At 44.2% G+C, this 22,368-nt stretch overlaps 1 protein-coding gene and 1 pseudogene across 1 annotated transcript; one reads left to right on the forward strand and one right to left on the reverse strand.

The window, feature by feature from the left end:
* Positions 1–2,867: 2,867 nt before the first annotated feature.
* On the reverse strand, positions 2,868–5,637 carry LOC147957346 (uncharacterized). Its single transcript, XM_087537193.1, has 4 exons — positions 5,386–5,637; positions 4,950–5,300; positions 4,578–4,801; positions 2,868–3,738 (listed from the first exon to the last, which is right to left on the reverse strand). Exons 1-4 carry the CDS (start codon positions 5,480–5,482, stop codon positions 3,085–3,087), a joined length of 1,326 nt encoding a protein of 441 aa, XP_087393319.1. The 5' UTR covers positions 5,483–5,637; the 3' UTR covers positions 2,868–3,084.
* A 12,720-nt stretch (positions 5,638–18,357) lies between these two features.
* On the forward strand, positions 18,358–19,597 carry LOC147957347 (uncharacterized; annotated as a pseudogene).
* The last annotated feature ends 2,771 nt before the right edge of the window (positions 19,598–22,368 follow it).

The raw sequence follows: 22,368 nt of genomic DNA on the forward strand, positions 1-22,368 counted from the left end.
CGCCCCGCTACCCCACCGCTTCCATCCGACGCCGTACAAGGACTCGACCGCCCCGCCACGCTAGCTCCGCCGCCGCCCCTCACCAACCCTCGCCGTCTTCTTCCTCCTCCCCTCCCTCCTTCCTTTGCCCAACACAATGCCGCCCTCGAGGGTGAATATCTCCCCCAAATCTTAGCCCCTCTCCGGTCGTCATCATCCCCTGGCTTTGCCCCCTCTCCCCTCCCTCTCTCTCCTCAGGCAAAATGCAGCTTTTGAGGGGGATGCTCGTGCCCACTGTTAGTGATTGATCCTATTCCTACCTCACATCCTCACCGGCCGGCCGGACTCCCTTACTCTCCATCTTGAACATGTCTAAATCAAAAGCCAAGGGTAAAGGCATTGCCTTGGAGGAACCCCAGGTATGGAAATAAGTAATAATCACCTCTCTTTGTTACTACATTATTATGATTATTGGTACAAAGTGTCTTCTTTGCACCTACAGGATGCTCCTTGCACTAATTTCTGAAGTAGTACATTATCAATTTGAAATTCAAGACATCTCAAATTCCCATTTTCTTGCTTTTGTAGTCATGCATCCCACATGTTTACATTGCAATTGTCAAATCTCCAAGGCGATTATGTGGTTATGATGGAAAAAATTGAGGCAGCAATCAAACAGCTAAACGAAAGTGAGATCAACAAGGAGCCCACTCTTTTGCGTAAACCACTGACATTTGAGGGTCGAATGTACACTCCAAAAACTGGGACTTTCTTAGTGAAATTGGAACCCGACCATCAAGGAAAAGTCGTCACACTGCTCTATAGATGGTTTGACTTGTACTTCGTCGGCTTCCACGTTGAAGGTTACTACTTTGCAGATTATTTACCTTTTAATATTCTTCTTTGCTTGGACTGGAGCAGTTGATATGTTTTGTGCTTGAGCATACTGTTATTTTGGTCATCCTGACATAACTCTCTTTTGGGCCTCCAGGTTGAGTAGCTTCATTCTATATGGATGATCTCCCTATGTTGCAATTCTGCTTGTTTGTAGCTTATGTTTATTGGCAAGTTGTTGCATTTGTGTTTTACTGCCGTGCCGCATAAGGTGCATCCCACTTTGCTGTCGACACTGCCTGAGATTAGGTCCTTTAGGTGCCTTGCCAACTTCCCTCCTCTGAACCTTAGGCCTCCCAGTCCCAGGCATTCTAACATTGGCAGGTGGAAATGTCTTAGGATTTCCAGACCCTGGCTATTTTTCTTGCCCTTACAGTGGCTACAAGAGATGACCATTAATTTGTTTCTACTCTAAAACAGAGTAGCAGTCAGAAATATGATTGTCAAGTTACAGTGAAGCAGTATAGGTGGCACTAACGGCATGGCAGCCCTCACTTTGTTGCATGTTCATTCTGTACCTTGTCTTATCGTGTTTCTCTACTTTCCATCTCATAACTCATAGCAGTGATCAAATCTTTTGAAAGTTGTTAGCCCATGTGGGAGTAGGTCTAGATGGTTCGTTTCAGGTCTGGCCCATAACTCATATCAGTGATCAACAGTACTATTGTTTTCTTCATTGAGTAACGCCTTGTAGGTAATCATCGTTTACATGGTAGAAATTTTGACGTTGCGGAGAAAACCTGAGATTTTCTGTGTCAGCTAGTTTGTGTTTTTTCTACAGAATTCTTGAGCTAGATAATAATAATAAAAAAAAAGGAGAATAGATCTTGTGGATGGAAAAGTATAAATGGCAAACCTCTTGTTACCATTGTTTCTTTCATCAGTACTATCTTGGCCTTTTTCTGCCTACCTTATTTGTTTGACATTCTGGACTCATAAGATGTTACCAAGAGAGTAAAGAATTGACTTGTTGCATCTTTTTGTTGTACAGTGGTTTGGTACTTGTTCAGCGACTTTGACACTCGCATGCTTCCTCCTCAAAGCCAGCTGCGCTACAACCCCAAGGTTGGAGTGGGAATAGTCAAGCTCATTTTCGGCTGCAACTATTTGGAAGTTGGGAGCTATGCCATAAAGGTTGGGCGACCGGCATTCGAATGGTGCATCGCGGCCTTGAGTAAGGCTGAAGAATTGCATGGTACCGAAGAAGGCCAGAAGGTTCTTGCTGCAGGACCGTTGGCCCTTCCGATGGTGGTAATCTCAGAAGCAATCCGCTTTGGTCTATGGAGGGCCTGTGTGACGAAACGACTTGGTGAGGAGGTGGATGATGTTGTTGAGGAGGAGTACAGCCAGTACTTCCAGTATTGGCAGAAAATGTCACTGGCCATTGTCAACAAGGATAAGTGGGATACTCTGGAGTTAGATGAGCTAGTCAAATTGGTCCGTGTTCTCATGAGGAACAAGGAAATCAAGCCTGAGAAGAAAAAGGTGGGTGCCGCGCTCTTCATCAAGCACCAGCTCAGGGAAGAAGTGATAACCGGCCAAAAGAAGAGGGCTTGTTCAAATCGAGCTTTTGTGTCTCATCTGTTGAAGCTGGTGGCTGTTTGTTTGTTTGAGGAGAATGATTTGCTGTAAAATACTATGCTATGCTATGATATGTGTATCCCAGCCGTTGCTATGCTACGCCATGATATGTGTATCCCAGCCGTTGCTGGTGAAGAGAGAGAGAGACCATTACATGCTATGACATGTTCCAATGCATTGAAGCAGATAGATGAACCCATCTGTGTTAATCCTGCATTTTTTTGATTTCCTTGGCTCAAATAACAAGTTTTTTTTCCTCTCTTCCGATTGAAGGAAAACCATGAATGAATGAAAAAAGAACATATGCGCGGCAAAACAATAAGATCGAGAGACAAAATCATCCATTTATTTTTGCCACCAAGACGCAGAATCATGGAAGGTTTGCAACAGAGGAGCCACTATTTGTATGATCGTGTTATAAATCATGGAACCATCCATTCATCATTCATTCATTCATACAAAAAATGTACAACAGGGCGCATGGCATGCCAATTTATTCATAAATAGAGAGACAAGACGCGGTTGGTTCATTACATCCCTCCATTACCATCCACGGGTAAAACAACAGCACAGGCACAATTCTTCTTACATGTACTACGGGCATGAACAGAAATTCTAGAGCACGACCAATCAGAACCGAGGCGCATACCTAGGGCAAGTATAATCCCTGGGCATACTGGTCCCTCTTGTTAAGACATGTTTTGCCATTGGTTTGCACAGGATGGCAGTCCAGGAAACCTTCACTTGCAGCTCCCAGGCGCGGTGACAGCAAACTTGCTCTTCAGCAGGGTATGCTAGCTTGACCAAGGTGCCTGTATCCTCATCATCGAGGTCATCGCCATCATCAAGGAAGCGAACATAGACACCAATTTCATCTTCGTCGTCATCCGGGTCAGGGACAGCTACGAGGTTGCGAGTTAACACAACAGAGGAGCCGCTCTTCGTATCTCTGCTATCATACACAATCATCTGAGTCTTCGGGTTTTCACTAGTCCCAGCACATATTTTGCCACTGAAAGGTGCTGCTCCTTTCAAAACATTGACTTCAAGGCTAGCTGCCACTGGACTTTCAACAGTTGCAAGCACCAACTCCACTCTGCTTAGCCAACTGCTCAGCACCCTTGTGATTGGTTCAGGATCATAGGGACCAACATGGAGCACTACCACACCTTTGCTAAAATCTTCGTCGCCAGCATCACCCTTCACCCTCAGATTCAACTCAAAATAAATATTATCTAACTGAACTAATCCTCGCCGTGGACCTATCAATGTTAGCATATCATCCTGCAAAATAATTTAAGATAAATATGTCTCTGTAGTAAGTAGAGCAAGCTCACACGAACTCACACGAAGTTAAGCAATTAATTCAGACCAGTGTAGAAAATAAGCAACTAAATCTTACATTAAGTTAAAAGGCAACAAGTTTTGAACAAGTGAAAATAACTAAAAGGAGAAATCTAATAGATATATGAAAATGCACCAAATTTGTTGAAAGAGTGGTGTATACTAGGGAACTACTACATTGACAAAACATAGCTTGGACATCATGCAAGAACAGCAAGCTGAGAAAGATAGCTACATCATGAGAGCTGAGAAAGATAGCTACATCATGAGATAAACAGTAAGCTGCAATAGCTACATCATGAAGCTATCAATGTTTTCAATCAAAATGGCAACTCACAAACCATTTTTGCAAACATAAGTGTATCCAATACGATGTTAAGCTTCTGAATAGTGGTAATTGCAAGCAAGAATGACAAGAAACGTTTCTGAATAAACACCAACACATAATGCTGGCAGAGCAGGACTTGTTCTTACAAGGAAACAAGTACATATACAAGAAATGCCGAAGGGTACAGGGCATAAACCTAGCAAATTTTAGCAAACTATATTGAAGAATGGAGCTGTTTGCATTCCAGTTTGTATTTGGTCAAGAAAGTTTTGATAGGATAACAGACTAGTGTACCTACTCACTAGTGCACCAGCAATCATATAATATTATATGGTGAAATCAGCACACACACCTTTTATGGTATACAGCATATTTATGAGAAGAGGATGACAATATTTGGATTTGATCAGTATATACGAGCAAGTCAAAGCCAAGGAAACAGGGAATGGACCTTGGAGTTGATGATCTGGGGATCTTCCCTTGCACGTCTGAAGAGATAGACACATCTGTAGTCAATCGTATCCCTTGCAACAACAGTGCCATATACGCTGATTGGATAACCCCGGTCGGATTCGGTTACTTTGACGGAAATGACATTGACAGCAAACGACACCATGCACCTGTCCAACTTGGGAGTTAGATTGTCATAAAGCGGCGGCCCAAGGCCAAACTTAGCTGCAAATGAAGGGCAAGAGACACAAGTCAGAGCCAACAACTATGGCCAGTTTATCGTCTCCTAACAAGGGAAGAAAGTCAAGTGAAATCCACACTCATCAGTCGCTGCATACGAATGGAATGGAATGGGTGTGAGTGCACTGCTCACACTCTCTATCGAGGTCGAAGCCCCCTATATTGAAGCTGCAGAAGCGGGTGTGGACCCAAAGATTCTTCCTGGGATCCAACTCGGTGAAGCCTTTGACGCAGGCAATGTGAAGCTCCTGGAGCTCGGCCTTGGTCATGCGCATAACTCCACCATCGTCATCGCTGTCCCACATTGGAATCTCAGGCTCCTCGGTCACTTCCTCCTCCTCCACATCTGAGGCGATCGAAGAACTGCCGATCTCCGTAGGGGGGTGCTCACCCATCTCCTCCTCCTCCTCCTCCTCCTTGTCGCGGGTTGGGCTAGCTGCGATGTCCATAGGGGCTTGCTCCTCCTTGGGGCTAACATCGCTGGCTGTACAGCAATCGAGAAATCCATGGTAAACAGAAAGGGGAACTAGAAAGAAGAAGAAAAGGGGGTGGGGGAAGGAGACGGGAACCTTCTTCGTCGCTGGCGGCGGCGGCGGCGGCGTCCTTGTTCCAGCGCCGCTTCCGACCGATCTGCACCGGCACGGGCAGCTGGGTCTCGCCCAACATCTTGCCACCAGGGAGGAATAAGAAGAAGGTGTGAGATGATCGACGGCGATCGACGTCGCCGGCGGCAGAAGATAGCTAGCTAGGGTTTGAGGGGGCCGGCGATTCGATTTCGATTGGGGAGTCGAATCAATCGCTCGGGATCGGGGGAGTGGCCGCTGCCCGCCGGAGATATGTGCTGGCCCATTGGGGGGTTGATCCAGCCCATTTATCAGTGGCCGGCCCACTCATCCTTCCCTGCTCTTCCCTCGAATAAAAAACTTCTACTTACTGCTAAGAAACAAGTTCTACTTCTACTTCTACTTACTGCTAAAAATGGGAAGGAGGGAGAGCCCTCTCCTTCTACTTCTTCCTTTGCCTTCTCCCTCTGGTTTTTGGTGGCCATGGCTATGGAGGACCAGAGCCTCCCCTCAAATGGGATCAGACTCTTAGGGGTTGTTTTTTGGCTCGTTGAAATCTGAGTCTCATCATCATTTTTAATATTCCCAGAGAACCTTAACTCCGAAAAATTTAGAAAAAAATATGGAGGTTCGGAAACTACTAGGCGAAACGTGCAATAAAAGGCCTCCTGTAACCTCGAGGCGCCCCGTTGGGGAGCCCTGGGCCTAGTAGGGTGACACCCCATGCATCCCCAGGTGTGGGGACAAATCCCCTAGGTGTCTCCCAAAGCATATTTCATTAATATATTTTTCTGGATTTTTTATGGATGTTTAAATAGTTGTTTTTCCTGAAATAAAAACACCAGAAAATAGGAACTAGGCACTGGGCACTTTATTAATATGCTAGTCCAATAAAAATCATAAAAATTGTGCCAACACATGCCAAAATGATTATAGAATTTCATGAAACATTTAAAAATTATAGACATATTTGGACCATATCCATGAATTCTCACCTCTCTAGCGGTGACTAGTTCTCCTCCAAGGAAGAGAACATCGGGATACATCTTCGTCTCCATGTATATTCGGTTATATCTAATCCTAGCTTGTTTACCACTACTGCAGACCTGAATAGCACTGATCGGCCAAATTGTATCATCACTGATGCGCGAATGACCCATCAGGGTTAGTAATGACTTTGTCATCACAAACGGTATTTACTGGCTCGCAGGTCAATGCTAGTTAACAGAAGGGATCAAACCAGAGCCTTATCACTGACCATCACTTTTCTATTGGTCGGTCGGTGATGTAAATTCTAGCTGGCAGTTAAAGGCTACACTGCGAGCATTCCACGGGACTATAGCTAGAAGTGCACATCGGCTTCATAGCCATGCAAATCACAACATATACAAAATCACATACTCCCTCTGGTCCAAATTAATTGTCGTTCGCTTAGTACAGCTTTATACCCTCTGATCCAAATTATTTGCTGCTCACTTAGTACAGCTTTAGTATTGGAGGGAGTACACTTTTTTTCATTAATACATTTCATATGAACATATACAAAATCTCTTGCATTGCATTTCATCGGATAACCTGCAATGCATTTCATGGGATTGATACATTGAATTGGGTAGGCCCACATACAAAAAAACTGTATATCATGATCATCACATTGGTACATTTTAACTTAATTACATGGTTGTGTATACTTTGTTGTTTTCATTGTTGCACCCACTACTATAGACCGGTATAGCATTAACCAGTCAAATTGTATCATCACCGACGTGTGAGTTGTCAGTCAGTGCCTCATCAGGGTCAGTAATGATGTCACCATCCCAAGCATGCTAGTTGACATGTCTATGGTGTAATGGTCACACAGACCGCTTGGCCGGTCAGTGCGGTATAATCAATTGGGGCGCTAGTAGTGCAAGCCCAAGTGCAGTAAGGAAGAAAGTTACACATAGGCACATAGGCACATACAAATTTAAGTAAGTGCTAATGTATTGATCTATGAGTAGATGAGTCTTGTTGTCAGAGCTAATCTGATACTTGAATGAGTCATTCAACACATTGGAAATGCCCCTCGAATTTTTAGATTAGCGATCAGGATTACACATATAATTGCTTTCTTTTTGTATAGTGCACCTAAAATAGAGCAACATCAGCAATGTGTCATTTTAGTTGCACTGGACAAAATACTCTTACAAAGAAAATGCTTCATGCAGTAGACCAAAATGTCACAACAACAACAACGATGTTTGTATGTCCCCTATTCATATAATATAAACAACTTATTAATTTTCAATACTTAATATCATACATATATAAGCATTACGAAGTTACAACAAATGAGAAATAACATGCATATAATGAAATGTAGGAATGAAACATAGTCCATGCATTACTTGCTACTTCGCACACTTGCTAGCATTGTCTTACTTTCTGATAACCCACAAGTATAGGGGATCGCAACAGTTTTCGAGGGTAGAGTATTCAACCCAAATTTATAGATTCGACACAAAGGGAGCCAAAGAATATTTGAAGGTATTAGCAGCTGAGTTGTCAATTCAGCCACACCTGGAGATTAATTATCTGCAGGAAAGTGATCAGTAGCAAAGTAGTTTGATAGTTTTGATAGTAGCGACAGCAGCAACGGTAATAGTAACAATGATAATAGTAATTTATAGCAAGTGTAACAGTGATAACGGTCTTCTGCTGGGTTGACTCTTACTCAGAACAAGTATTCTTTGGACTTGTTGCGTCGTGCTGGAATGCTGAAATGCAAACATGCTATCACTCCGATGTCTGCAACTGATCGGTTGTCTGAGACCCTCTTTCACCTGATGATGTTACTGAGTACCGCAGTCTCGTTGGTGGTCTGCAATATGTTACTATCACCAGACCAGATGTCTCTTATGCGGTCAACCGCATGTGTCAGTATCTCCATGCATCCAGGACATCTCATTGGTCAGCTGTGAAGCGTATTCTGCATTATCTGTCTCACTGCCTCATATGGTTTGCTTCTTCAGCCTGCACCGTCTTGTGAGCTGTCAGCTTTTTCAGAGGCGGATTGGGCTGGTAGTCTTGATGATAGGCGATCCACGGGGGGTTATGCAGTATTCCTTGGTCCTAACTTGATCGCCTAGATTGCTCGCAAGCAAGCTACGGTGTCTCGCAACAGTACTGAGAGTCTCTCCAGCTCATCCTCCAGTTCTTTGGTGTGGCAACATTGGTGCTACATATCTTTCATCTAATCCGGTGTTCCATGCTCGGACGAAACACATCGAGGTTGACTATCACTTTGTTCCGGAACACGTTGCACATAAGCTACTCTGTATCAAGTTCATCTCATCAAAAGATCAACTTGCTGACATCTTCACGAAGCCTCTTCCACAACCACAGTTTGTAGGATGTAGGCGCAATCTTAACTTACTTTGTACTTCAAGCCATAGTTAAGATTGAGGGAGAGTGTTAGACTGTATATACGTAGACTTTGTATACACCTTGTATTGTACCCTTTGGTACCCCTATATAATGAGATAGCTACACCCCGTTTAGGCACATCCCGTTTAGGGTGTCAAGCAGTTTTCCAAAACATACGTTTTACACTCTATATCTATTTCGATCTTCTTGAAGAGAGTCATCCAATGATGACATGAAATCATGAATTTGATCTCATCTTGCTACAGCCTCAAGCCACTCTTTTCGATCATGCCATTTTCGAGCGTCAACACCTTCCAGTTCATCGCTTGCTTGGGGTCGTCTAACGCGGCCTCCTCCATTGCCGACACAAGCATCCTAAGAGACCCCACCGGCTCCCCCATGGGCGTGAGGTGGAGATCCTCTGCCTCCGTGAGCTTCCTGTAGGCGCCGACGCCTTCATGTCCTTCTCCTCCGTGAACCAGGAGAGACTCTCTCATCCAATCCATCTTCAGCTCGTCTCTGTTGGCGATCTCCAACATCCTTGCCTTGAGACGCAGCTTCCAGAACACCATGGATCGTTAGAAAAACAGTGGATGGCTAGAACTGAGGGAAGGAGAGGAAAGCGCGTCAAGGGAAGGAGATCTGAGGGGGGGGGGGATATGTACACCCTTACCGATCACCTCATCGTCACGGAATCTCACGCGTCGACGCAAATCCCGCGGTCATCCAGCAGAACCAACCGCCGCGATCGCGCTTGCTGGAGAAGCGTGCCTCGCCGATAAGCCAGCAGAGCAGGAGAGACCAGAGGTCTGAGACGAGGTGCACCGCCCACCTACGATCACGTGGGTCCCACATCGTCATCACCCCCCTATTTTTCATCCATGGATCCATATCCTACATTATGTGCAAGTGCTTCTGTTTCCGAAAGTTAGTTGCTTAGATGTACATTCGGCCATTTATTTTATGAAAGAGTAGCAGGTGACCTATCGTGCCATATGAAAGAGAAAGACGACGTGATGCACAGTCCGATGGATCGCTCAGGCGGCCGTGAAGGTGATCTGGCGGTGCATGCATGGTTCGTGACGCTCCGGACGGAGCACGTAGTTGGTGCATCGCCGCGTACGTACGGTGGATGCCGGACTTGTATGTACACCGCCCTCGCGGCCGGCCGGCCACGCACATGCACCAGGCATTTGTTGGAATTTTGCTAGTAGGCCTTTGGTCCAAAGTCAGACTAAAATTCTAAAATTCTCTTGGCCCATTCATGCACACATATGAGTGGAGTGAGTGAGGCTAAAGTTTAGTCCCATCTCATAAGTTGAGAGAGAGTTGCACTTCTTTATAAGATAAGCTCTTCTACCACTTGTATGAGCATGAGAAAAGAAGACTTACACGCGCGCTCCTCCTCCTCGCTCGGCTCGCCGCGCCGCGCCGCGGGTTGCGGGATTGAGCCGAGCCGAGGACAGAGCTATGCACATTGTCTATATTTTTGCTGCTCGGGAAAAATTAATGAGTCATTAATTAATAACTAACGGACACGTTAATTACTGAACCGTTTCCGATTCTTTTGGATCGTGACGACTCGGACGTGGGGTTTACTCCCACAACCTACCCGGCCCGCACTATATAGTTAGGCAAACGTCTACCCTAGCCGAAGCCGCTTCGTATGGTTTCTCACCACCGTTCTAGATCATTGCGCCGTCAAGCAAGTCTTCTCCATCCCTCCTTTCGGCGTGCACCGGGAGAAGGGACAGCAGGCCTCCGGAACCCCGCCTCTCGTGATCCTGTACGGGAGAGGGGCGATCAGGTTTTTGGGGAGCGCACTCGCGCGACTGCTGGCAGCGACGACTTCGCGAACGACGACTTCTTCCCCGACCTCGGCAACCTCATCCTCGACGACATGGGCGACAACGTCAACGCCGGCGATGTGTGTTTCTATCCTTCTTGTTCGAGATCATGATAGAATTCATGTTTCTAGTCTGTGCCCTAGATGTGATCTGTTCATCTGCTATGCTAGTTCACATGATTAGTTTAATCTCTGCCATTGCTGTCATGATTTATTTCCTATTTATTCGGATTAAATCTTATAGTAATTTGCTCATATTTCCAACAATCCAAAAACCTGATTATAGGCAATTTACTCTGAGTGATTTTGTTGCGCATATGAAGCCGTCTGCCTTTAAGGGGGCGCAATATAAGAGGTGGCGCACGAGAGCAGACTACTGGTTTCAGACCATGGGCTGCTATGACGCCACCAAGGGCAAGCCTGAGGGCGATCTTAATCCAGCACAGCTGGAAGCTTTTGAGAAGATCGATACCCTCTTTAAAGGTGCTCTTCTGAGTGTTCTTGATGACTCCATTGTGAATTCGTATATGTCATTTGACAATAGCAAGGACATGTGGGCTGCGCTCGAGGCCAAGTTTGGTGCCTCGGACGCCGGCAGCGAGTTGTACGTCATGGAGCAATTCTATAACTACAAGATGACTGATGAGCGTCCTGTTGTACAGCAGGCTCATGAGATACAGTCGCTCGCAAAAGAACTTGAGTACTTCAAGTGTGTGTTGTCGGACAAATTTGTTGCCGGAGGCATCATTGCCAAGCTTCCACCTTTGTGGAACCATTTTGCTATTTCCCTGAAACACAAGAGACGGGAGTTTTCCGTTGCGGATCTCATTGGTACTCTTGATGTTGAAGAGAAGGCGAGAGCAAAGGACACACGTGCTCGAGTTGCTAAGGGAGGTTCTAGTGCCCACATGGTACAGAAGTAGAACTTCCAGCCCAACAAGTTCAAAAAACAACAAGAACAAAACTCAGGGCAAAGGCAAGTTTGATACAAAGAACAGGCCATCACATTCTACCAACTTCAAGAAGAATTCTCATAAGAAGGGGAAGGGACTTTGCCATGCCTGCGGTGATCCTAATCACTGGGCTCCGAAGTGTCCTAACCGCTTTAAGGAGCGTGAACATGAGAAGGGCGGCAAGTCCGTTAATGTTGTCATCGGTGATACTGATATGAAGGAATCAGGATACGGTATTTTTCCTACCATTCTTTCAGTATTCCAATCTCCTGATTGGTTAATTGATACCGGTGCCAATGTACATGTTTGTGCTGATGCCTCCATGTTTTCTTCTTACCAGGAAACAGGGACTTCTCTCGTGCTGATGGGGAACAGGTCACATGCCATCGTTCGAGGTGTTGGTACGGTCGATCTGAAGTTTACTTCGGGGAAGACTGTGCGTCTGAAGAACGTTCATCATGTGCCGTCCATCAATAAAAATCTCGTTAGCGGTTCCCGATTATGTCGAGATGGTTTTAAGTTGGTTTTCGAATCCAATAAAGTTGTAATTTCTAAGTATGGACAATTTGTTAGAAAAGGCTATGAGAGCGGAGGCTTGTTCCGCCTGTCTTTGTCAGATATTTGCACTAAAGTTATTAATAATGTTTTCCACAACAATGAGTCTGATATTTGGCATTCACGACTTTGTCACATTAACTTTGGTTGCATGACGCGGCTAGCCAATATGAGTTTAGTTCTGAAAATCTCTACAGTCAAAGGCTCTAAGTGCCAAGTATGTGTGCAATCTAAGCAACCTCGCAAGTCTCATAAGACTACAGAGGCAAGAGACTTGGCGCCACTAGAGCTTATACATTCTGATCTTTGTGAGATGAATGGCGTGTTGACAAAAAGTGGAAAGAGATACTTCATGACATTGATTGATGACTCCACTAGATATTGTTATGTGTATCTTCTGAAATCAAAAGATGAGGCTTTGACTTTCTTCAAAAACTATAAAGCTGAGGCAGAGAACCAACTTGATCGAAAAATTAAACGGCTTAGGTCCGATCGTGGTGGAGAGTATTTTTCCAATGAATTTGATCTGTTTTGTGCAAAACATGGTATAATCCATGAGAGGACGCCTCCCTACTCACCCCAGTCAAATGGGATAGCCGAAAGAAATAACCAAACTCTAACTGATATGGTTAACACCATATTAGACACTTCGGGTCTATCCAAGGAATGGTGGGGGAGGCGCTAATGACTGCGTGTCATGTCCTAAACCGAGTTCCCACAAAGCATAAGACCATGACTCCATTTGAGGAATGGGAAAGGAAAAGGTTAAAACTCTCTTACCTACGTACTTGGGGTTGTTTGGCGAAAGTCAATATACCAATTCCCAATTGAAGCGCAAGCTTGGACCAAAAACCGTGGATTGTGTTCTTCTGGGCTATGCTTTTCATAGCATCGGCTATAGATTTTTGATAATAAAATCTGAGGTATCCGACATGCATGTTGGTACGATTATGGAGTCAAATGATGCAACTTTCTTTGAGGACATATTTCTTATGAAGGATATGTCAATTTCATCAAATCAGGAGATACCTGCTCCATCTAGTGAGGAATTCGCTGTAATTCCTGAACCCACCATTGCGATGGAACACGTTGAGAATCCTGTTGAGGGTGACAATGGAACTCCTGTGAGGAGTAAGAGACAGAGGATTGCAAAGTCCTTTGGTGATGATTTCATTATGTACCTCGTGGATGACACACCCAGGACTATTTCAGAAGCCTATGCATCTCCTAACGCTGACTACTGGAAGGAAGCTGTACGTAGCGAGATGGATTCCATCTTAGCTAACGGAACCTGGGAGATCGCTGACCGTCCTTATGGGTGCAAACCTGTAGGATGTAAGTGGGTGTTCAAGAAGAAGTTTAGACCTGATGGTATGATTGAAAAGTACAAGGCACGGCTTGTGGCTAAGGGTTATACTCAGAAAGAAGGTGAAGACTTCTTTGATACTTACTCACCCGTGGCTAGACTGACCACAATTCGGGTGCTACTATCACTGGCTGCCTCACATGGTCTTCTCGTTCATCAAATGGACGTCAAGACGGCTTCCCTCAATGGAGAGTTGAAGGAGGAAATTTACATGGATCAGCCAGATGGTTTTGTAGTACCTGGTCAGGAAGGAAAGGTGTGCAAGTTATTAAAGTCTTTATATGGCATTAAACAAGCTCCTAAGGAGTGGCATGAAAAGTTCGAAAGGACATTAACTGCTGCCGACTTTGTAGTAAACGATGGTGACAAGTGCGTGTACTATCGCTATGGTGGGGGCGAAGGAGTTATTCTTTGTCTGTATGTCGACGACATATTGATCTTTGGAACCAAACTTGATTTAATCAAGGAGGTTAAGGATTTCTTATCTCGCTGTTTTGAGATGAAGGATCTAGGAGTAGCTGATGTTATCTTAAACATCAAGCTGTTGAGAGATGAGAATGGTGGGATCACACTGCTTCAGTCTCACTATGTGGAAAAGGTCTTGAGTCGTTTTGGGTATAGCGACTGCACGCCTTCTCCAACTCCATATGATGCTAGTGTGTTGCTTCGAAAGAATCGACAGATTGCTAGAGATCAACTGAGGTATTCTCAGATTATTGGCTCGCTTATGTATTTGGCGAGTGCCACGAGGCCTGACATCTCGTTTGCTATGAGCAAGCTAAGTCGGTTTGTGTCAAAACCGGGAGATGATCATTAGCATCTGCTTGAGAGAGTTATGCGCTATTTGAAAGGCACCGCGAGCTATGGGATTCACTACACAGGGTATCCAAGGGTACTGGAGGATTATAGTGACTCAAACTGGATATCTGATGCTGATGAGATTAAGGCCACAAGTGGTTATGTTTTTACACTTGCTGGTGGCGCTGTTTCCTGGAAGTCTTGCAAGCAAACCATCTTAACGAGGTCAACTATGGAAGCAGAACTCACAGCATTAGACACTGCCACTGTTGAAGCAGAGTGGCTTCGTGAACTCTTGATGGACTTACCTATGGTTGAAAAACCAATACCCCCTATCCTGATGAACTGTGATAATCAAACTGTGATCGTCAAGATAAACAGTTCGAAGGACAATATGAAGTCCTCAAGAAATGTGAAGAGGAGACTAAAATCTGTCAGAAAATTGAGGAACTCCGGAGTTATTACGTTGGATTATATCCAAACGTCGAAAAACTTGGCAGAAGATGGTTTTGAGACCCACCGCATGAGTTGTCCATAGTGGTAACCCACTCTATGTGATCGGAGATCCCGTGAAGTAGAAGTGGGAGACAAGCTGTTGATCAGCTGGGAGGAGAGTATCCCTATATTAACTATCCCACTCCGTGAAGATGCAATACTCTCCTGATTTACATGGCAGGTTGATACTTATCTTAATGCGTTCCAAGTGGCTTATTCGGGTAAGCAGAGATGTTGTCCTACAGAACATCTTTTGAGGAACACACCTATATGAATTTGACTGTAAACGTCGCAGTCTGTGAGAATTGGGTGTTCTCTAATAAATTCATGAAAAGGCCCTGGAGTACGACGTATACGCTCCACCCGCGGGGAAGCCTTGCGGCAGCCCAGTATCGGTCAAGAATTTGTGTGAAACTAGTCTCGCAGAAAACTTGTAGTTCAAGGCATAGTCCACTATTCAAGTTGTGATCTAGTGTAGCATAAATCTCTAAGTGGAAGTTCAACTTCACAGTCTTCACTAAGCACCGGTATATAAACAATGTTTTGGAACTAAATGATGAGATGTGCCAATGAGACTTTGTGGGGGATTGTTGGAATTTTGCTAGTAGGCCTTTGGCCCAAAGCCCAACTAAAATTCTGAAATTCTCTTGGCCCATTCATGCACACATATGAGTGGAGTGAGTGAGGCTAAAGTTTAGTCCCACCTCATAAGTTGAGAGAGAGTTGCACCTCTTTATAAGGTGAGCTCTTCTACCACTTGTATGAGCATGAGAAGAGGAGACCTACACGCGCGCTCCTCCTCCTCGCTCGCCTCGCCACGCCATGCCTCGTCACGACACGCCGCGGGTTGCGGGATTGAGCCGAGGACAGAGCTATGCACGTTGTCTATATTTTTGCTGCTCGGGAAAAATTAATGAGTCATTAATTAATAATTAACGGACGCGTTAATTACTGAACCATTTCCGATTCTTTTGGATCGTGACGACTCGGACGTGCGGTTTACTCCCAGGACCTACCCGGCCCGCACTATATAGTCAGGCAGACGTCTACCCTAGCCGAAGCCGCTTCGTATGGTTTCTCACCACCGTTCTAGATCATTGCGCTGCCAAGCAAGTCTTCTCCATCCCTCCTTTCGGCGTGCACCGGGAGAAGGGACAGCAGGCCTCCGGAACACCGCCTCTCGTGATCCTGTACGGGAGAGGGGCGATCGGGTTTTTGGGGAGCGCATTCGCGCGACTGCTGGCAGCGACGACTTCGCGAACGACGACTTCTTCCCTGACCTCGGCAACCTCATCCTTGACGACATGGGCGACAACGTCAACACTGGCGGTGGTGCTCCCGCTGCACCGTATGTGATTCTATCCTTCCTGTTCGAGATCATGATAGAATTCATGTTTCTAGTCTGTGCCTTAGATGTGATCTGTTCATCTGCTATGCTAGTCCGCATGATTAGTTTAATCTCTGTCATTGCTGCCATGATCTATTTCCTATTTATTCGGATTAAATCTCGTAGTAATTTGCTCATATTTCCAACATCACTGACCAAGAGAACGTTGCGTGGATGCCATGGGAGACGTGACGACGCTCTAACTGCTACCAACTGTACAGCTGCTCGTCTTCACTGCTGCGGAAGCGTGCTTTGGATGTTGCGCCATTAATTAATTACCTGACTTGAACCCGAACAGTCGGCGTAAGATGGACATATATAGTGTGCACTAGCCACCTCTCCCACCCCGCTCCACGCAAACTCCTTTTTACCGGAGCGGGGATGTACTAGCATAACATCCACCATTCAGCTGCTTTGTGATCTGAGTTTAAGTGGGACCCATTCATATGTATATCCATGTATTATGGCAGGTAATCATTTGTATATGGTCAAATCAATGTCATATCAATAGGCCCTATGGCAGGAAAGGCAGTACTTTTTGCAGTGGGCTGTACGCATGCATGCGGCATCTCTCCTCTCTCTCTCGCATTTTATTTTTGTTTACATTTTTAGATGGCCAATATTTTTTACAGTAATGTTCTATTATTGAAAATTTTCATATATTCAAATTCCTGAACATAAGATCTTTAGAATAAGACCAATCTTGAATATATTTAAACTAGTTTAATTTTTACTATTTCAATCATATCAAAATACTAATTTCACTCATTTCAAATTACAATTTTTGAAAAAATGAAATTAGTTATTGAAATGATTGAAACCACTTTTCAGAATATAGTTTTTTTTGTGAGTTTCATATTTCAGCTTCTGAAACTGTGTCTTCAATGGGGTGACTGTAATGTGTTTTTCTGAAACTAGTGAAATCTATCTTTTGTAATGAGTGTAATCAGTTTTTTGAAACAAGTGAAATATTGTATTTCAATTGAGCGACGGTAATGTATTTTCTGAAATGAGTGAAATAAGTTATTTGAAAAAAGTGAAATATATCTTTTTGGTGTCAAACGACTATTTGAAAGTTTGAAACAGATATCTCTGCCGAGTGAAATGCATTTCAATACTTTTTTTTGGTAAATATGAAGTGAAATTAGTTTTTGAGATATATTTTGTAATGAGTGAAATCAGTTTTCCAAATCAGTCAATTGTGATTTTTCAAATTTTTGTAATACTTATTTTGGAACGAGTGAAATTATATTCTTTGAAATGAGTGAAACAATTTGGAAATATTAGTTTTTTTGAAACAAGTAAAGTTTATTGTTGAAACAAGTGAAATCTAACAACTTTTTTAATGTTTGAAACAGATATCTCTGCTGAGTGAAATGCATTTCAATATTTGTTTGGTAAACAAAGTGAAATTAGTTTTTAAGATAAATTTTGTAATGAGTGAAATCAGTCTTCCAAATCAATGAAACGTGATTTTTCAAATTTGTTAAATACTTATTTTGGAACTAGTGAAATTTTATTCTTTGAAATGAGTGAAACAATTTAGAAATAATATTGTTTTTTGAAACAAGTAAAGCTTATTGTTGAAACAAGTGAAATCTAGTTTTTTCAATTGAGTGAGTGTAATTTTGTTTCTGAAATAAGTTTCTTGAAACGAGCGAAATATAGCTTTAAAATCTAATGTTTTATGAAAATGATTTCAAAGATAATTGAAATATATAAAACAAAATACATTTCAAATATATGCAAAATTGATCTTGTTTTCAAGGTCTTGTCACCACGAATTCAAATATAAAAAATATTTCAATATTGGACATTTGGTTCAAAAGATATGAATCATTAAAAATATGGGGATGAAAATAAAATGCATGTCATATGTATGGCCTGAGAGAATGCAGGCATGCATGCACAGTTCTCTCTACTCAACTCTTTCTTCTGTAAAAAGCTGACTTCATCTGACACTAGTTGACTAGTACATATATTACTATGTGTATTCTATATCCAGAAATAGAATATAAAAGCTGCACGAATCTTGACGAAAACGACCAACGACGGATGCGGCTCCGGTACATCCCGCCTCCGGTAAAATAACTTAGTCGCCCCGCTCCGTCCCTGCCCACCAGTTCAACTTCAAACTCTTCCCCTCCGGAAACCCTCCCTTCGCCTCCTCCACCGGCCGACCATGCCGGAGCTGCCGGACGAGCTCGTGAAGGAGGTCTTCCTCCGCCTCCCGCCGGACGAGCCGGCGGCGCTCGTGCGGGCCTCCCTCGCCAGCAAGCCCTGGCGCGGCGTCCTCACCGGCCCCGCCTTCCGCGGCCGCTACCGCGAGTTCCACGGCGCTCCCCCAATGTTGGGCTTCCTCTACAACTTGCCCCACGGCGACCGCCGCGAGGAAGACCCACCCCTAGGCTTCCTCTCCACCACCAAGTTCGGCATGCGCGTTCCACACTTGACCCCACAAAGTAGATACCATGCCCTGGACTGCCGCCATGGACGGGTTCTCCTCTGGGATATGGATTATTGTCCTGACGCGCTTGTCGTTTGGGACCCCATGACGGGCAGCATTCGGGAGCTGGACGAGCCGGCCAACCATTCCATTGCGACCGGTAACTTCGAGATCGCGGTGCTCTGCGCCGTGAGCGGCTGCGGCCACTGCTCGTGTCATGCGGGCCCCTTCAAGATGGTCTGCGTCGGCGTGGATAAGAGTGAAGAAGGTGAATGTGTTGCACTCGCGTTCGTGTCGTCGCCAGACATGGGCGACTGGAGCAAGTCGTCTGAACTTCATCGTGAGGAGTGGATGGGGCCGTGCCCTGGTGTTGATATTGCAGCTGATGCAGTCCTCCAGCCAATGCCCGCTGTCCTCGTCCACGACGCACTTCACTTCATGCTTTAGTACCGAGATGATAATGATCGTGTGGGAATTCTCAAGTACAGCTTGAGCTCTGATTCTTTATCATTGATCGATGTGCCGTTTGCGACTCGTGCCCATATGCTCATGGCAATGAATGATGGCAGTTTGGGGCTTGCACATCTGGACAGGAGGTTAACCCTCTACATGTGGTCCAAACAGATAGATTCCAATAGTTGCGTCATGGACTCGTCGTAGAGTCGTGGAACTCAAGACCCTTCTCCCTATTAAAAACCCCAAAAGAAGGCCTAGACTGATTGGGTCTGTGGAGGGATGTGATATCATTTTCGTGAACACGGATCTTGGCGTCTACCAGATTGATCTCAACACACTAGAGTGGAAGGAGCTATGGAAGAGAGAAAACTTGGGTGCTTTGATTCCATACATGAGTTTCTACAATCCGCCAGCCGGTATATCTATATGTCTTTCTTCTTTTATGATTCGTCAACAACTCTTAAATAACAATATACCAGTTAGTGGAATCATCAAAATATTGAATGCCTAATCAGATTGAAATTTGCTCCAACAAATTTCAAGTGCAATAATTGAAGGTTGCAATTAATTATGCTTATTTAATTGGCAATTTATGTAGTACTCCCTCCGTCCGGGTTTATTAGGCCTAAAGACAACTTCTCTTAGACCAAGACACATAATAATTTGCTCACATTAATTATTCAATTCCACTCTCAATGCACTCTCTCACATGCATACAGCCAATAAAAAAACACGCATGAAGTGTATTAATTTCGCAGCCATGGCACCAACAACAATGGCTTTAAATACAACCAATGAAATGGTTGCATGCATGCACCTTTCCAAAGCAAGGCCTTATAAAAAAGGACATACTTTTGATGCTAAGAGGCCCAATAAACCCGGACGGAGGGAGTATCATGCCATCTCCTCTTTGGAATCACATTGATAAAACTATGTTTGTAGAAAGGGTGATCCCCGGTGATGCGGCACAATGAGAGTGCAAGCTTGAGTATGAAGGATGCTACTCATCAACAAGAAACAGGAAAACTTGGAGGCATATCATGTGATGAATTATGTCACTACTTAGCAGGCCTTTTGGTGCAGTGGTGTGCCTGCATGTTTTCTCATATTAGTGTTGGCTTTTGTCTGTGTTTGTTTGGCAGTTTTCCCATGTCACTGCGTGCGTAACTGGGTGAGTGGATTATCTTGTAGTGAACCTTCAAGTTCTTGCATCCATGTGAACCGTTGTTAAATTTATGCATCTGCAGAAATTGGATTAATTCTAAAACTTGCTGCCCCAACTTTGATCTAGTCTCTAGAATCTAAATGCATCTCCCAAAAGGGGTATCTTTGGTGAGCAGATGCTGAAGGCATATCCAGAGCTAGTGGCTCGCTGATAATTTTCTTTGTGCTACACCTACATGTCAAGTGCCAATGTGATGTGATGTTACTGCAGTTTTTCCTTAGCAAGCGATGCTAGTGAAGTGTACTAGATTTAAACTGGAACCTTCAGCTATAAGTTTACAGAGATCTAACAGACTAACATGATATGATATGAGCTGTGTGACTGCATGTGGTTCTTATAGAGCTCTCACTTGATTCCACAAAAATAATTACATAGAGCTCTCATTTAATCCAGCAGCTCCATGAAACTGTTAGGTATTTGTTCATTATTGATTGCAATTTTTTGGTCCGTGAGTGGACATAACACTACACTGTGTTGCCCAAAAGATGATGGTGGCTTCTGCATGTGAGTGGACTGAATTAGCACTACATGTCAGGTGATGTTGCTACTGCCATAGTAGTTTTTTTTTTTGAAGCAATGTTAATACAGTACACTTTAGTTTAGGAGGAGGGAAATAACTCGACGTTGCAAACTGGACCACTAAATTGAAGGAACTTGAGATCACAAGCAGCAGAAACAAATGCACTATTCCTCAAGAGCCACTGTATCTGGGTTTCAAATCACAGAAAATCAATTTGGCTGCTTCAGTTGTTGTGTTTATGATTGAAACCATCATTGTTGTCTCATGCTTCATTTTCCAACTTGCAAACCAGACGGACGAGTTGTGAATAAATGAGTACTGATGCTTGCGTAGTTGCGTTGCTAGTTTGCCACCTACAAAAACATGTCTTCTGAAACATGTATAGGTCGGCATCTGCAGGAGATTTCTCTTGGGGCACCTCCTCCCACAGCTTGCCTTGCACCGGTGGAGCTTGGATATCTCATCGCTGCGGGGACAGTCGTTCGGCGGCCAAGCCGCGTGGCCATCTTGCAAACCAGCAGGATGTTGATCTTTGCCTTCACGGTGGTCTGGGCGGAACTTTGCTGACAGGGTCTTCTTGGCTTCACCTTGAATTTCTACAGCTGTTAAAACATCTCCCTGCATTCAAAAATACTTCTTGTGGTTCTAGTTCAAATTGCAGTATTTTTTTTTGAGCAACAGTTCAAATTGGAGTATATAGGAAGGATCAGCTCAATCAAGAGGAAGAACAATAAACATCCTGCTGGTTAACTTTTCTATAAAAAAACATTTTTTCGATGGATGGACGCTTGTTTTTTTTTTGAGACAAAGCCACTTGTTTTTTTGTGTCTCAGTTTTGGCGTGGTGGGCTGTTGAACCAACATGGGCCAGACTGACACGCGAGCTAGGCCGGGTGTGTGAATTCATTGTAAACCTTTTGGCAGCTAAGACGTTAACGCTGTTCTCTCATTGGCGGTATACGTGGTGGAAAGCGCGCAATTCGTATTCGACGCTCATGGCACCCATTAAAGGGCCATCGTTAGACAACGCCTTTTTCTTTCTTTTTGAGAAATGGTCCATATTCTGTACCTTTAACTGGGCCGGATCAGAATGTGTGTCTCCCAGCACCGGTTCTGGGAACCTTCTAGAAGGTTACCTCCAGTTTTTTTGGTTATTTTTCCTTTGGTTTTTGTTTCCACCTGGTTTTTGTATTTTACTTTCCCTTTCTTTTCATTTTCTTCCTTCTGTTTTTCCTTTTCTTTCTTTTTCTATACCTTTTTTACTAATAAAGCAAGGTGTGTTTCTTCAATTTTTTCATCCGTTCACCATTAAAAGATTTTTTCTTCCTATCCGAGGTGGTACTAAACTTTTTTCATCGTCTATTAGCAAAGAAAAACGATTTCTGCAGAATTACGTGCGTGGGCCGCGCGAGCTATGGCCCAGTAAACTCAGCCCAGTTTTCCCTGCTCATGCAGCAATAAGAAGTCATATTTCCCGCACAAGGCGAACAATAGTTCAGTTACGCACAGGGCGACCAAGACTCGGCGGCCCATTCATG

This window comes from Triticum urartu, chromosome 7A (assembly GCF_056163025.1).
Source record: "Triticum urartu cultivar PI428250 chromosome 7A, HENAU_Tu73, whole genome shotgun sequence".
NCBI lineage: Eukaryota > Viridiplantae > Streptophyta > Magnoliopsida > Poales > Poaceae > Triticum > Triticum urartu.